This window comes from Rissa tridactyla, chromosome 1, assembly GCF_028500815.1.
Source record: "Rissa tridactyla isolate bRisTri1 chromosome 1, bRisTri1.patW.cur.20221130, whole genome shotgun sequence".
NCBI classification, from domain to species: Eukaryota; Metazoa; Chordata; class Aves; order Charadriiformes; family Laridae; genus Rissa; species Rissa tridactyla.
This window is the reverse complement of record NC_071466.1, coordinates 31,757,349-31,773,218: the sequence shown is the minus strand read 5'-3', so window position 1 is coordinate 31,773,218 and position 15,870 is coordinate 31,757,349. Positions and strand designations below refer to the sequence as shown.

General features: G+C 42.2%; 1 protein-coding gene across 1 annotated transcript; it reads right to left on the bottom strand.

Moving 5' to 3' along the window:
* Window positions 1-1,119: 1,119 nt before the first annotated feature.
* Window positions 1,120-15,852, bottom strand: CKAP2 (cytoskeleton associated protein 2). Its single transcript, XM_054189038.1, has 9 exons — window positions 15,732-15,852; window positions 12,575-12,662; window positions 9,137-9,212; window positions 6,532-7,355; window positions 5,339-5,525; window positions 4,584-4,751; window positions 3,981-4,053; window positions 2,868-3,261; window positions 1,120-2,008 (listed from the first exon to the last, which is right to left on the bottom strand). Exons 1-9 carry the CDS (start codon window positions 15,790-15,792, stop codon window positions 1,771-1,773), a joined length of 2,109 nt encoding a protein of 702 aa, XP_054045013.1. The 5' UTR covers window positions 15,793-15,852; the 3' UTR covers window positions 1,120-1,770.
* Window positions 15,853-15,870: the final 18 nt, after the last annotated feature.

Genomic DNA, 15,870 nt, shown 5'->3' with positions numbered 1-15,870 from the left:
TTGGGCTGGGCGCAGAGGAGAATGGCGCTGCCTCAGAGAGCGGGCGGGACCGGTGGAGCAGGCAGGTCCCCGCCCGCTCTCTGAGACAGCGCCATCGGCAGCCATGGCAGCCCCGCCCTCATGAAGCGCCTCCCGCTTTTATTCCTCAGAACACTGGTATTTGTTAACAATAACATCTCAGTAGGAGGCCTGTTAATACCTCAAGAGTGTCTTTAGACTCCGAGTTGTACAAATCCCTGTGAACGGTTTCACAGTCTCGACTGGAGGGAGAGACTTGCATTGTAATGCCACTAGTGCCACACAAATTGTACTTTAACCTTAGTTTTTATCTATGGAAATGCAAGCAGCAGGTAAGGAAGCGTAAGTAAAATGTTGACTACAAGATGTTCTGTAACAGAAGGAAATGCCTCAAGATAGACAAAAAACAGCTAAAGCTGCTTGCAAAGCATATAAGTCTGGGGCAGTTCTGTTGACAGAACGATTTCCACCATGTTGTTTTCCATGCTGGAAGCTGCATTTCCTCTTCAGACTTCCAGGTTAAAAAAATAAAATGACTCCATGCAGCCCCAGTCACTGCCCATGACAGAAAAGAATTAGCACAACACAATTGTTCTAGGCAGCACGTGAACCACAAGACACAGCAGAGTTAAATCCTCCACACCAGAGAACCAGAAGTGCCTGCCTAAGCCATGTCCTGACTGGAACGTGTTTGATCCTGGGTTACTCCTAGTAGTACTACAAGTGCATGCTTAGATTTGCTCATCAGTGATCAGGAGGGTTCTCTAAAGAAAATGTAGATTAGTTTCTTGTTAGATGCAAAGACTGTGTCCTTTCTGCAAAAAAGATCATTCTGGCTAGCCATAAGGACCAAGGTTTGTTTAACAGTGGGATCTGAATGCTCAGCTAACGTTCATGTAAACTCTACATACTGAAGATATGGAAGCACTCAGCTTGCACTGGATGTGAAAAATTTCACTATGTTCTGCTCCAACAGTTCACTTCCAAGAATAGACTAAAATAATTTTCAGAATTCAGTCTCAGGCCTATAGCCATGTTCTACAATTAATTGCCAGCCTAAAGCCCATAAATAAAGAACACACACAACTCAGTTAATTAGTTTAATAAATCTGCTGTATTACAGACTAAAGCAAACCAACATTACAACAGTCACATAGCAATTAGTGTATCAGATTTTACTCTAATGGATATTACTTAATCATGAATAATCCCAGCAACTAAAGGGATTAAACTCAGTTTTGTTAAAATACCTCCTAAAAAGGATACAAGAGTTTAAACTTAGTGTACATCTTACTAGCTCGTTTCAGTTTTCAAAACTAAATGTTACTGTAGTAGACATTGCCCTATTAGAACACCTATAGTATTTTTGTTTCTTAAACTAAAAGTTAGATTGTGCAATTCTAAAGAATGTATAGGAATTGCAGCATGAAAACAGTAGATATTCACAATATACTACAATCAAGCTGTTATATGAAGTGTTAAACCTAGTCCTTAATTCAATATTTGATGAATCATATTTAAAGTGAAGACACTGATGTTTAAGTACTAAACCAGACCACATTTACCAGAATTTTAACAAGGCAGAAACTTATAAATTCAGAAGTTTAGTGACTCAGGCAGTCAAATTTCATCTTAAGTGATCCACACAAGTTTTAGATAGCTCCTCTCTCAAAGCTGCTAAAAACAAACACCCCCCAACTCTCCTTAAAAAGGATGCAATCTTTAACCCCTGTGTAGCATTAATGCTGCTTTTTACTCTTCTACTTCAGCACTTGTTTCTTTGAGTGCATTGCTCTCTCTGTGGATAAATGCAGTGGCTTTTGATTCCAGTTCTCCCAGCTGTTCAAAAGGAGGGGCACATGGATCTTGATCTTTAACAGCATCCGACAGCTTGAACATCTTCTCCCGAATGCGTTGAGAATATCGCAAAGGGGTTACAATTTTCAGGTGTTTAGCACTGGAGTCATTTGCCTCATGGTGCATCTTCACACTGAGGAAAATAAAAAAAAAATATCACTAAACATAGGCACAACTTCATACAAATTACATCTGTAGCATCTAGCAGAAACAGCAAGTCACAATTCCTATTCAGCCCTTTCCCATTCCCATATCCAAAGGAAATGGGCCCTTTCCCATTCATACAGTTAAAACCAGATATGCAACTCTCTTCTTGGGCAAAATGCTTCAATCTGGGAAAACTCCTGATAAGATTTTCCAAAAGAAGACTCCCCCCCATTCCATCGGGAGAAGCTTCTTCCTGCTATGAGGAATAGCAGACAGCTGCCAGGAGTCCAGCTTCATCAATTGCCAAAGGTGAGCACAACTTTCCGAAGTCTGCTGGCTTAGAAGAAGCCTCATGGCAAGAAAGAATTTGAATGTTATCTGTTTTGTCCTGAGATCACTACCCAGATTTTTGCCTTGATACAATTAAGATAACCTTTACAGGACAGTTACATCTTGTTTACTTCTGTGTTGTATGACATACAACCACATGTACATTTGAAAAGGGGAGGACTGTAGACACCTACTTTCTCTTTACCTAGCTCAGTGTAGAACTGCTACTGCCATGTGGGCTGTGGGAGGGTACCCTAAACCTGGAATTTATGACTCTGCCACAAAGAGGTTTGACTACTCTGTAATGAGGCATTCAAAAAGCAAAACAGTTTGAGTTAATAGAGGAATTTATTTAAAAATACTGCCTTCTGAAGGAAGGTGTCTCAAGGACTAAGTTCTTGAGAGCTTTTAACTAGGTGCTCACAAATGCAATGCCTCTCTGTTTCAACAGGACACAAACATTATTATTGCCCCAAACACTGCAAACTTTCCATAGTTACCTGAAATAATCTTACCTTTCCACATATGGTGTGGTAGATGGATTACATCTCAAATAAGATGCGTCATTCTCCTTCTCAGGAGAATTAACTGCTTGGGCTATATCTTTTACCTCATCCTCATTTTGCTCTTCTGTTTCACATTTTCCTTTCTTTTTTGTATGCTCTTTAGTCTTGTGCTTTTTAGCCTTTTTCGGCAAGATCTCTTCTCTTGGTTTCAAGTCTAAATCCATTTCTTCTTTGATTGCTTCACTGCTAGTCTCTGCCTTCTTGTCATCAGTTTCTGCTTTTTGGTCATCATCAGAGCCAAGATCCTTGAATGTCTCCTGAACCTGCTCTACAGATGAATTTGGTTCCTTGCTGACTTCCACTGCCACACTTGAATGAGTTTCTGTCACAGATTCCCCTAAAACTGCAATATCAAAGAAAGTACAGCTGTGATTAGTTACAACTAAAGAGAATTAATGTTTTAGAGAGAGTTCTGAAATCTTAAAGCTTTACATGAGAATGAAAATTAAGTATGTATTGAGTCTGAGCCACAACAATTTAAGTAACTAGTAATTTTAGTCCCCTTCAAGAACCTGTAACCTGAAAACTCAGGCTAAGTACATCCTGAGAAGTCATTCTCTTCCTTCCCAAGTACAGCAGCTCTGAACAAGTATTTCAGTCAATTTCTGTGATCAAATACTTGTCAGGTTATGTTATATCGAACTGGGATGTATATGGTTACTTTGCTTCCAAAATTGAAATATTTACCACCTTTAATTGACACTCTGCCATGACCATGCATCTGCTAGTTAAGGAATTTGTGTCAGAGGCAATGATTTTTAGCTCACAAAAATGTTTCTATTTACTCTTTGATTATTAGGCTAAAATAGCTGGACAACATCGCTTTGATAGAGTTTAAGTGGAAAGTTTGAATATGAAAGCATCTCCACTACTCATTTTAGCATGCCCACAATTGAAAAGGATTAGCTTAGTCAAGGTTGTTTTCAAAGACAATTGAGTACAAAATGATCACAGAGAAGTTTCCATGAAATAGAATTTATTATAGGCCCAAATTGTTTGAACTGTTAGTTTGTGTTGCCTGTCAAGCCAGACATTTAACTAGAATAGAGTACTCAGACTTACCATCCTCAGACTTGAGAAGGCTTTCAGTATTTTTCATAGTATCTATTAGTGCGTGTCGTAGTTCATCTTTAGGCTGAAAAAAAAAAGTTTTATTGTTTTAGAAAAACAATTCCCAAATTGATCACCATTTCAGCTTATTTGGTATAAAAGTTACAAGGAAAGTGGTACAGACCACATGATGTTTGTGTTACAAACCCTTTATTTAATGGTGTTCACACACAAGTCAGAACACAAGTGAATCCTGTATCTGGTGCACTACGGCTGTATTTGATGCCCTGAAATCTTGATGGTATTAAAGCACAGGAATTAAGTCCATCAATAAATGTAAAATTAAATTCTGTTTTGGGTTTCTAGTTATACAAGAAGTTTCAGTCCTTATTTGTTCTAGGCAGAACATCATATGGTATTTTGATGATGCTAAACCTTTCTTCTTGAAAGTACAAAGTAACAAAGAAAACCAAATCCAATTTTTTTATGTTCGAGTAGGTCACATGGATCTCCTACTATAAAAAGATTTATTAAGATCAGAAGTAGTTGTATTTTATATACCATATTTCCATGCCTTTATTTTGTTAATCTCAAACCTCAAGACAAGTAGCTCACCGTTGCTCCTGCCAAAATGGCCTCCTCGTAGACTGCAAGAAGCTTTTCAAGAGGGCCCATCTGTTCAAGACGCATACAGCAGATCCAATATTTTGCAAGCTTTTTAGCCCCAGGAGTGCTCTGTGTCAGATCTTCCAACATGGCACGTACTTCATTGCCTTGACATCCCTAGAGTCAACACAAGAGCAGAGATTTAAATGCAGTGAACATTGAGGTGCTGTATTTTAGCTGGTTTTGAACTAGAAAGCAAGTCTGTCTGTCTTTCTTTGGAGAGTAACCCTGAGAGTTGAAGGTGGCAAGTATTTCCAATCTGAACTATGAACTTGAGCAGAAGAATTGTCATTCACCTATTCTTCCAAATGAGAATTATTTATACAGCGTTGTAAAGTAGAAGGGATAGTAGAATGCATAGACATCTTCAGAACTACTTAAAAGAAGCTTTTTAAGAAGTCCAGGCAAGTTTATGTAAATGCAAACTTGTTTTAGATTAATTACTTCATAGCTACTCTCATTACATTATAGCTTTTCTACTTTGTTATGTTATCATTATTGCCTGATCTTATTGGGTATTTCAGTAAGTTCGTGAAGCTTAAGTGAGAACTAATTTCTTCAGGTGTCAGCAAACAGCTATGATATTGCTTAATGTGGGGAGCAGTTAGTCCCCTGCATCTGATTCACAGGTCCAGCACGCCCATAGGACTTGCATGTTGTAGGGACCTTTATGATTAGAACTTGGTAGGCAAGGGACTGAGTACCTGTTCGGTTAACTGCAGACATTCCGCAAGAGTCTTGTTGACCTTTTCACTATATAATACATGGTCTAAAGAATCACCAGAAGAGAATAATTCTTCTTTGCTTTTAGACTGGGGTCCCAGAAGCACAGATATAGGAGGTCTCCTCATCACTTTTCCTCTAGATGCCCTCCATTCATCCAGGCGAGCTCTGCGTTTAAGAATATTGTTAGCTGAAGTGACAGATGTTTTATTTTTTACATTGACTGACAATAACTAGGGTAAGTCACACAAAGCCATACTTTCCAGATAGTCCTCAAGTCCTTTAATCGTAAAAGAAATACAGCTGTCATTTAGACCTGCATGGAAATTTCAGAACCATGCATATCACTATCTGCTTTAGGTATCTGTCAGGTCAGAACTCCTTAATCTCTCCCTTTCTAGCAGCAACAAGAGACTTGGGCTACAGACTCTATTTTTTCAGGGGAGGGTACAAAATGCTTCCGATTTATTTGGCTGTGCCACCTCTCTTCCCTAGCCCCACTTCAAACCAGAAAACTAGAAACTGTCTCTAAAGACACAAAACATGGAGAGCAGCCCAGAACAACCCTATCACAGCTTTTCAAAGCTGAAACTGATGTATAAGTGTAATTCAGTCTTCATATATATTTAATTTCAGCCCCATCCCCCTAGACCACCAGTTTTTGGTAAACATGACTTTCTACAAGGAACTCTACTAAGGGTACTAAATAACTTTTAGATTATGAATCTTCACCCCATTGTCTAAGCCGCATTCACCAAGCTGAAAAGTGTCATTGACAAGTGCCCTCCAGCAGTTCATAAACACACTCACTTCTATATGCATCCTGCATCACTGTTTTTCTTAAAGCAGTGGCATGCATCTGCAATTCGCTTAACAGGATTATCTGTCATGCTTAAGGCTGTCACAACACTTAGCCTAAAAAGAAGGAGAGCTTGAGCAATATACATTTTAAATTTATAACCGCACAGGACAAGCTGTAAACCTGAAGAGCTGCTGCAATTAGTCTGAATCCTGATTTTTCAGTATTAAGGCTACTGTTTATCTGCTACCCTTGGGCACTCAGGTCACTTATTTTTCAGTGCATCCACAGCAAGAAATAAATCAAAAAACATTGTTGAAAAGAAGGTCTAAATACCACCCAAGATCGAGCTACAACAGTGAGTAATTCAGTTACCTTCTCTCTACTGCTGACTCTGTTGGCAGAATAGATTTTCTGTTGCTGTAAGTTTTAGACTCCTGTCCTAACTTTGTACCAGGAATAGCAGAAATAAGTTTTGCTGGAGCTTTGGATCTTGCATCTTCGCGAAAATCTGCACATTTCTTCCCTCCTAGTGCTCTGCAGTCAGAATTGTTAGAAGCAGCCTTCGGTGGCTGTGATCCCCTTCCGCCCATCGTTTTTTGAACTGTTACTTTCTTTGGCATGACAGCAGATGTCGGTTGCCATTTCTTCAGACTGGACTGTGAGTTAATAGCAGCTTTATCAGATGGTTTGCTCTGGAATGGAAGGACACCTATTGGTTTTACAGGATTAGGGTTGTTTGTGCCTTTGATGGTCTTCAGAACTACACTACATCTGCTCGTGGGTGAAGACCTTGCTGCTGGCATGGTGGCAGAAGGAAGAAGCTTTTTGTCTAGCAAAGAACTCTTTTCTGCCTCGTTTCTTGGTGCTTTTCGGAAGGAGTTTATCTTGGATTGGATAACTTTGCCACGATATGTACCAAGCACTGGTTTCTTTGGTAGACAGACACTTGAATTTTCTTTTTCTGCAATCAGTTGCTTCTGTTTCATGTTTTTTATTTGCAAGAAGGACTTGCTAAGTGACACATGTTGAGATTTTACTTCAGTGACTTCATCCTTGCAAGCATGATCTTCAGGATTATAGTTTGTGCCTGATATGGAATTTGTCACTGTGACTGTGGAAGAGTTTAAAGTAACATTTTTTTCTGAGGTTCCACTGGATCGGTCCCATGACATTTTATTAGCATTCTCTTTATTTTCCTGAAATCAAAAGCACGTCCATGGAGATGTTAGAAGTACATTGGTGCTGCATGTTACTTGTTTCCAAAGAGGCTTTCACTCATTTACAGGACTAAAGTGATTTAATAGTAAATGCCACTTTAAAAGTTTCTACAGAAGTAGTGTATATATACTGGGTAGAATATTTGTCAACTATTATTGCAGAATTCACATTAAAAAAATAAATCAGATAGGGATTATTTAAACTCTGCCTTGGAATTAAGAAGACCTAACCTGAGGGCTACGCTCTTCTTACAGAAACAACTCTCCTAAAGCAACTGCTGGCTTTTAACTGCCAAAAGTCACCTTCTAAGGAGAGCCATAAAGTAGAAATTTGTTTTAGGCAGTCAAAAGCAGTATCTGAGTTTGCATACCCCATCACTTAATGGCAGCACCACTCCTCCACTTAGCGCGGATAGCCTACTAACACAAGGTAGTGAGTAAAGCCTTTAATTAGGGCATTAGGATATGTTACCAGAAGAGGGAGAATTTTTCTTACTAATGAGTTGCAGGATGCTGTAGTTAAGACTAGACACATGAGTTTTATATGGCCTTACTACTGCCTAAAACTCTCAACCATACGTTCTCTGTGTAACCCTATCCCAGAGGCCATGAGAAGTGGGACCTAGTCTTGTAATCCAAAGATGATGTTCTACAGCAACTAAGTCAGCATTATCCAGGCAGCAGCTTATGGAAGAGTGAAAGATCCAAAGGCAGGGGAAAAAAAAAAAAGTGTGTATGACACATGGAAGTCTGCAGAAGCTGATACTCTTCTCCTTTAGGGAAGAAGCCCTTGAACTGTAACAAAACTAAACCACATCTCATTTCCTCGTCTGTCACCCAGGCTTAGAAGTTAGATTTGACCAAGCCAATAAGTAGAGCTTGAGTACAAGGGCTGTTATTTCAGGAAGCTATGTAGTTTAACTCAACTTTAAAAGTCACACGAGACCAAAATATCTCCCTTCAGGAAATTTCTAAAAAAAAACTTCCTTCTCACTTTTAGAATTTTTCCCCTCAACACTCAGTTTGGAAGTTCTAAGGTTTTTGCTTTCCTCCTCAAATAACCTCAGGTCACTCAAATATTTCAGAACCCAAACTCAAAACCATCTAACATGAACACAGGTTTTCTGTCTAGTTTTTTTCCTTTTCTGGAGAAGAATCTGTATTTTGCTATTTGTAAGCAGTACAACCATGTACATCTTAATTCTGGAAAGCGATACAAAATGATATAGGGAAAACATTCCCTTGAACTCTGATTAGGTATTGGCATCTATTTCTGATTACATTAGATTTAGGAGCATCAAAACTGAAAAGCCACACACATTCAACAGTCAGTTCTGTTAGTTGTTTGGGTTTTTCCCCCCCCAAGTAACAGAGTACAATAGAAGAATTCTCTACTCTGACGGAGGACTTTGCTGAGATTTTAATAACTTACCCAAAGACTGAAAGTATATCCAAAAAGTTCTGAGAGTCTCAAAAAAGCTGTTAAAATTCAATCATTATTTCACCAATAACGGTATCCTCTTTAACCAGACAGGTACAAACTGAATATCAATATGATCCATTACATGGAGCAATGTAACGGCTCTCCAACAAGCATATAATAAGGAGTCACTGAATAAAGTTTTAAGAAACTGCACCTCTGCACCTGCAAGCTTCTCATGGTCTAGAAGTCATATAATTTAATACAGTTTAAGTGAATGGAATGTTGTAGTCGCAGAAACAGAGTGCCATCAGTATTTGAATATCAGTCAAAAACTTACCATTTCTGGCTTTGGAGATGTTGAGAGCTGTATTTTGTCTTGCAGTTTATTGGTAGTTGCTCTCCTAGTTCTGCTGCTGTTTAAAAAAAATTAAAAAAATCTTAAATCATCCTTGCAACATAACAAAGAAATGTCGTTTTAGAGTAAGTTCACATGGTCCAGATGGCAGTCTGCAGGCTGAACTCACGCTGAAGCATTTCTGTTCAGCTTATATTCTTCCTCCAGAAAAAATAAATGGCTAAGCAACCACTGATCAGGGCCCAGGCTGCAAAGCATCCCTTCTTGCACCATAAATTGCTGGCTAATAGAGTGGAAGAAAAGAGAACAAACTATTTACTGCAAGTTCCATTCTCATGTTTAAGGATGAGCACCAACCTGTCTGATGCATCTGCTACAGAAGGTCAAGTTTCTGAATGCTGCAGTTGAGCGGGAAGAGGGAGCAGCACAAAGAGTTTGAAGCTCAGCTACTGCAATCGTCAGAGGCCAGGCCATTTGAGGCGCGTCTGAACAAGGATACATAGTTCCTACCACACTGACAGGTTCCAAAACCTGCAGTCAGGCAGCAGAGCTGGCATCAGACTACCCAGTGAGTAAGCCATCAAGACCAGTATTGTCTCCTAGCAACTATGAAAATATATTGACAGCTCAGAAGAAAAACAACTCAGTTTAAAGTTACGAATCAAAATTCTTCCTCAAATGCTTCATGATTCGTTATGTGAAACATGTGTCACTATTGCACGTGACTGAAAATTAACATTTCAGCTAGCAACTGATATGTTTGCATCAGATGATCTTCTGGAAGCTAGCTGAGTTGAAAAATGAAGGTACGTTACCGAAAATAAAGATAATTAGTGACTTTAAAATGCTGGAGAAAGCAGTTTGCATCATGCTATCACCTCCATGTCACCTATGATAGAGAATACATTCTAAGGGAACTGATCAGAAGTCATAGAATCACAGAACCATTCAGGTCGGAAAAATCAAGTCCAACCATAAACCTAACACTGTAAAGGCCACCACTAAAAACCATACAGAATCACACAGAATCTTCATGGTTGGAAAGGACCTTTGAGATCATCAAGTCCAACCAAACAACCTACAATCTCTGCCACTAGAGCATGCCCTGAAGCGCCAAACCTAGACGTTTCTTAAACACCTCTAGGGATAGTGACTCAACCACCTCCCTGGGCAGGCTGTTCCAGTGCCTGACCACTCTTTCAGTAAAGTAATTCTCCCTAATAGCTAATCTAAACCTCCCCTGCCACAACTTCAGACCATTTCCTCTGGTCCTCTCATTATTCACCTGGAAGAAGAGGCCAACACCCACCTCTCTCCAGCCTCCTTTCAGGTAGTTGTAGAGGGCAATGAGGTCTCCCCTCAGCCTCCTCTTCTCCAAGCTAAACATGCCCAGCTCCCTCAGCCTCTCCTCATATGACCTGGTCTCCAGACCCCTCACCAGCCTGGTAGCTCTCCTCTGGACACGCTCCAGCACTTCAATGTCCCTCTTGTACAGAGGGGCCCAGAACTGAACACAGGACTCGAGGTGAGGCCTCCCCAGTGCCGAGTACAGAGGCACAATCACTTCCCTGCTCCTGCTGGCCACGCTATTCCTGATACAAGCCAGAATGCTGTTGGCCTTCTCGGCCACCTGGGCACACTGCTGGCTCATGTTAAGCTGGCCGTCCACCAGCACCCCCAGGTCCTTTTCTGCTGGGCAGCTTTCCAGCCACTCTTCCCCAAGCCTGTAGTGTTGCTTGGGGTTGTTGTGACTGAAATGCAGGACCCGGCACTTGGCCTGATTAAACCTCATACAGCTGGCCTTGGCCCATCGATCCAGCCTGTCCAGGTCCCTCTGTAGAGCCTTCCTACCCTCAAGCAGATCAACACTCCCACCTGGTTTGGTGTCATCTGCAAACTTACTGAGGGTGCACTCAATCCCCTCATCCAGATCATCGATAAAGATATTAAACAAAACCAGCCCCAAAACTGAGCCCTGAGGGACATCACTGGTGACCAGCCGCCAAGAGGATTTCACCCCATTCATCACCATGTCCCTAAGTGCCATGTCTACACAACTTCTAAATATCTCCAGGTATGGTGATTCCACCACTTCCCTGGGCAGCCTGTTCCAATGCATGATAACCCTTTCAGTGAAGAATTTTTTCCTAATATCCAATCTAAACATCCTCTGGCACAACTTGAGGCTGTTTCCTCTCATCCTATCACTTGCTACAAGAGACTGACATCCAACTGGCTACAGCCTCCCTTCAGGTAGTCAGCGTGGAACAGCGATAGCTTCTCAAAAGGGAAATATCTGCAAAATAAAAGCATTAGTCATACCCACATACATGATGGCTCTAAACAATGAGTTAACTGAAGACTATGAGTTTAATAACCATAGAAGAAACTGAAAACAAGGAAAAGTAAAGTAGATCAAATGCTAAATTAAGATTATTGGTACAATGAAAGTAGTTAGGGCTGGTTTTCTAACACAACATAGCTTTCTACAACACGAAAGCACTTACTTTTTCCTACTACTCACAGCCAAGTCTTTGACAGATTATATTTATCCTTGTCATTTATGCATGTTTTATACTCAAAGGTCGTTGTTCAGTTAGATTTGTACAAACAAGTAGCTCTGTGCTGTTCAACATGGGATGATGCCACCTCGAGTATACAAAATGGTAAGCAAGACTTCCCATTTAGATGGGAACAAATTTCAGACTGAAATTTACCAGGTGCAAAAACATTAAAATAAGTGACAAAGCTACACCATGAACTAATGTTAGAGCTAGAGCCCTCTGTACTCCTTTACACCACTGTCTTCTCTAGAGAAACTTCTCCTGCTTATTGGAAGGTCTTATATTAAGTTGTCCAAACTTCAGACAACAGCAGGAGGAAGATCTAAATACAAGTCAATAAAAAGAAGCACTACTAATTGGTGATAGGTACCCACATTCTGCTTACAGAATATTATGCCTACCTGCTGGCCATCACACAGGCTGGGTTTTATTACAGTATATTTGCTTTTAGCAGGAGATAGTGAATTAGTACCTATAAAAATACAATGAAGCTAGATCAAGTGGATTGTAAACACATGCAACATAGCCGGAGTAGAAAGAGGAGAAAGTTATTTACATGAGGACGTTATAGAGGCAAACAGCTAAGTGACATCTGAAATGAGAGCTCTGCCATGAAGCTATACTGTCTTGTATTGGTCTCTAGAGGAACAGATAATACACTTCATGAATTGAATCTATTATACATTTGCTTCACAAAAACTTTTAGTATTTGCTAACAACAACAGGACTTTAGGAAATCCATGTGGTCACCAGTCTTGTTGCATGGTCTCACCTTTCTCTGCAACAATTGCTGTTTACATCTTTCCCACTAACCATGTACATTTCTAAAAAGAATGTAAGCCATAGTAGAAATTACCTGATTGATCCCTCGTTTTCTTGAATGGACACACCAGAAAAGGTTTTTTTTCTTGATAGATATTCTTCAACTTTTTGTCGCCTTTGTTCTAGTGGGTTTAAAAAAAAAACAGAGTTATTACATTTTCAGCTAAAATAGTAATGCCGGACAAACTTTGTCTCTTCAAAAAAAGGAAGTGCAATTAGAAAAGCATCAAGACATTATAAATCCACATATACATTGTGGATTAAAAAAGTCTCTAGTTTAATATTCATATCTTCTGTCTTACACATTCTCTCATTTCTTGAGAAAGGCTATATTCAAGGGGCAGATTAACATAATTTCACAGCTATAGAAGATGGCTGTTTTGCTGCATTAAGCTAAAAGAAACACGACTTTGATATCAGTCCTCTTCAATATATTCATCAATGACCTGGATGAGGGGATAGAGTGCACCCTCAGCAAGTTTGCTGATGACACAAAGCTGGGGGGAGTGGCTGACACACCAGAAGGCTGTGCTGCCTCACAGAGAGCCCTGGACAGGCTGGAGAGTTGGGCAGAGAGGAACCTTATGACATTCAATAAGGGCAAGTGGAGGGTGCTGCACCTGGGGAGGAATAACCCCATGCACCAGTACAGGTTGGGGGCTGACCTGCTGGAGAGCAGCTCAGCTGAAAGAGACCTGGGCGTCCTGGTGGACAACAGGATGACCATGAGCCAGCAATGTGCCCTTGTGGCCAAGAAGGCCAGTGGCATCCTGGGGTGCATCAAGAAGAATGTGGCCAGCAGGTCGAGGGCGGTCCTCCTCCCCCTCTACTCTGCCTTGGTGAGGCTGCACCTGGAGTACTGTGTCCAGTTCTGGGCTCCCTGGCTCAAGAAGGACAGGGAACTGCTGGAGAAGGTGCAGCGGAGAGCTACCAAGATGATTAGGGGACTGGAACACCTCTCTTATGAAGAAAGACTGAGGGACTTGGGTCTCTTCAGTCTGGAAAAAAGACGGCTGAGGGGGGACCTTATCAACACACATAAATACTTAAAGGGTGGGTGTCAGGAGGATGGGGCCAGGCTCTTTTCAGTGGTGCCCGGGGACAGGACAAGAGGTAATGGGCACAAACTTGAGCATAGGAAGTTCCACCTAAACATGAGGAACTTCTTTACCCTGAGGGTGGCAGAGCACTGGAACAGGCTGCCCAGAGAGGTGGTGGAGTCTCCAACTCTGGAGACATTCAAAACCCGCCTGGATGCATTCCTGTGCAGCCTGCTCTAGGTGACCCTGCTCTGGCAGGGGGACTGGGCTAGATGATCTCCAGAGGTCCCTTCCAACCCTATGATATGAAGAAGTCAGGCTCTTTCTTTTGCCTGTCCAGTATTTCACATACTTACTGTTGGTTCAGCAAGCACCAACTTTTCACTTGTGACACTAGTGAGGTAAGTATGGCACACGTGAAAAACACCATGCACATGAACCCAACTGACCATCTGTGAAATCATTTACTTCCTTCCCATTGTCAGTTGGGCATTTATGCTAATGTTGGACCAATGGGAGCGTTAATAACAGCACAAAATGATCCTGAAAAGGTCTTAAGCCGGCTGTCAGTGCCTTAAAACAGAAAGTAATCCAGAACAGGATACTATTTCCCATGTTTTTGCTGGTTGACCACACACCAGAGACTTGCATCCTTTGTGACAGGATCACATCTTTTTCAGAGACCTTTCCTTATTCACATAGGGAGCTAGTGATCTTGGCTTGCTGGAAGGAGATGGGTTAAGACAGTTCTGCCACCTAAAACAAGGTAAAGCTTGCTCACACAGTCAGTCTAGACAGTTAAGACTCCAAGTCTTAGAACTGTTTCACGTGCAGTGGGATGCAAGAGCAAGGAGTTAAGGCATTATCTTTGACTCAAACAGTTTCTTTATGGCATTCAGGAAGTCATGGCACTGCACCATCCACCATCATAGACAGGCTTATTCAGCAGTGGACGTCATCAATGCACTCACATATAAAACCCGACTTCTGCCCCTCCTAGGCAGGCATGTGTCCCCTTTTGAATCTGTTTGCACCTGTTCTTTATCTTTCATATTGTGTCTTGCCCGTTGTTCTTGATTCACACTTCAGAAATCTCTGCAAGGTCCATCAACACGTTCCCTCAATGCTGAGATACTTCTGTATTACTGAAGTTCAGAGAGAGTACAAATTGCTAAAATATTATTGCCTTTGAGGACCTGAATGTTAATCCTGAAAAGAAGGATGCGCTTGATTGCATGGTAAAAAGCTGTCATCCCACAGAATGGGGTAATTACCCTCAGAACCTCCTCCTAGTATAGGAGAGCTGAAAAAGGCGAGTTCTTTCTCATGCACTGACACACCAAAGCCTGGAACACAGAGCCAGCAGAGGCTTATGCTTGCAGCAACGCTGCATTTCACTTAGGATATAGTGCTTTTTTAGCACTATATCATGTGCTAGCATGATATAGTGCTATTTTTAGCACTATAGCATGTCCAAGTCCATGCTAAATGGAGCCAGAGGGCCAGCGTACATTACCTGCTTCTGAAGAGTGGTACACCAGAGGTCTACCTGCCAAGGGTTGCTATACAGCACTGAGCATCCTACAGCCTCTTTCTGCTTCAGGAGCTCGGGTGTCACCGATCCCAAACAGCAAAGCCCCATCAAAGCGATTCGGTTCGTTTAACTTGCAGAAGCCAAACCGGTCGAAAGTAACAAACAGAAGAGTGCAGGTCTAGATCAGAGCATTCGCTTATTTCAATAGGATGCGCTTGAGTTAAGGCGCGCCTTTTACAGTGAGGAAAGGCTTTCACTCCAAAAGCCCTGCCTGGGGTGGGGTGAGCGCCGGTCCTGCCGGGGGAGTGTGGTGGGTGTTGGGGAGAACCAGCCCCAGCCCTGCCTGGGGGCTGCAAAGCCTCATCGACCCACTCGTACCCGCCACAAGCTCTAAGGCCACGGTGGCGGGCACTGCTGACAAGCCCCACCCAGCCTCCGACCCCACCTGAGGCGATGCCCTCGTCTCCCGCTTCCCGGGGAGAGCGAACGGCTCCTCCATCGCCCGCCGCTGCCTCAGGCAAACGGACAGCCCCGCCAGCGAGCGCCTCGGCTCCGCGTCACCGGGAGCGGAGGGTAGTTCAGCCCCTCGGGGCTGTGTCTCCCGGTGCCCGCCTTACCTCGGTACGCCGGCTCGGACCTGCGGCTAGCCGGGAGCTGCGGAGGGGAACGCGCCGCCATAGCCGCCCGCGGTATAAAGGGAGTCGCGAGGGCCGTTTGAATCACCCGCCGCGGGACTTGAACTGGCCAATGGCGGGC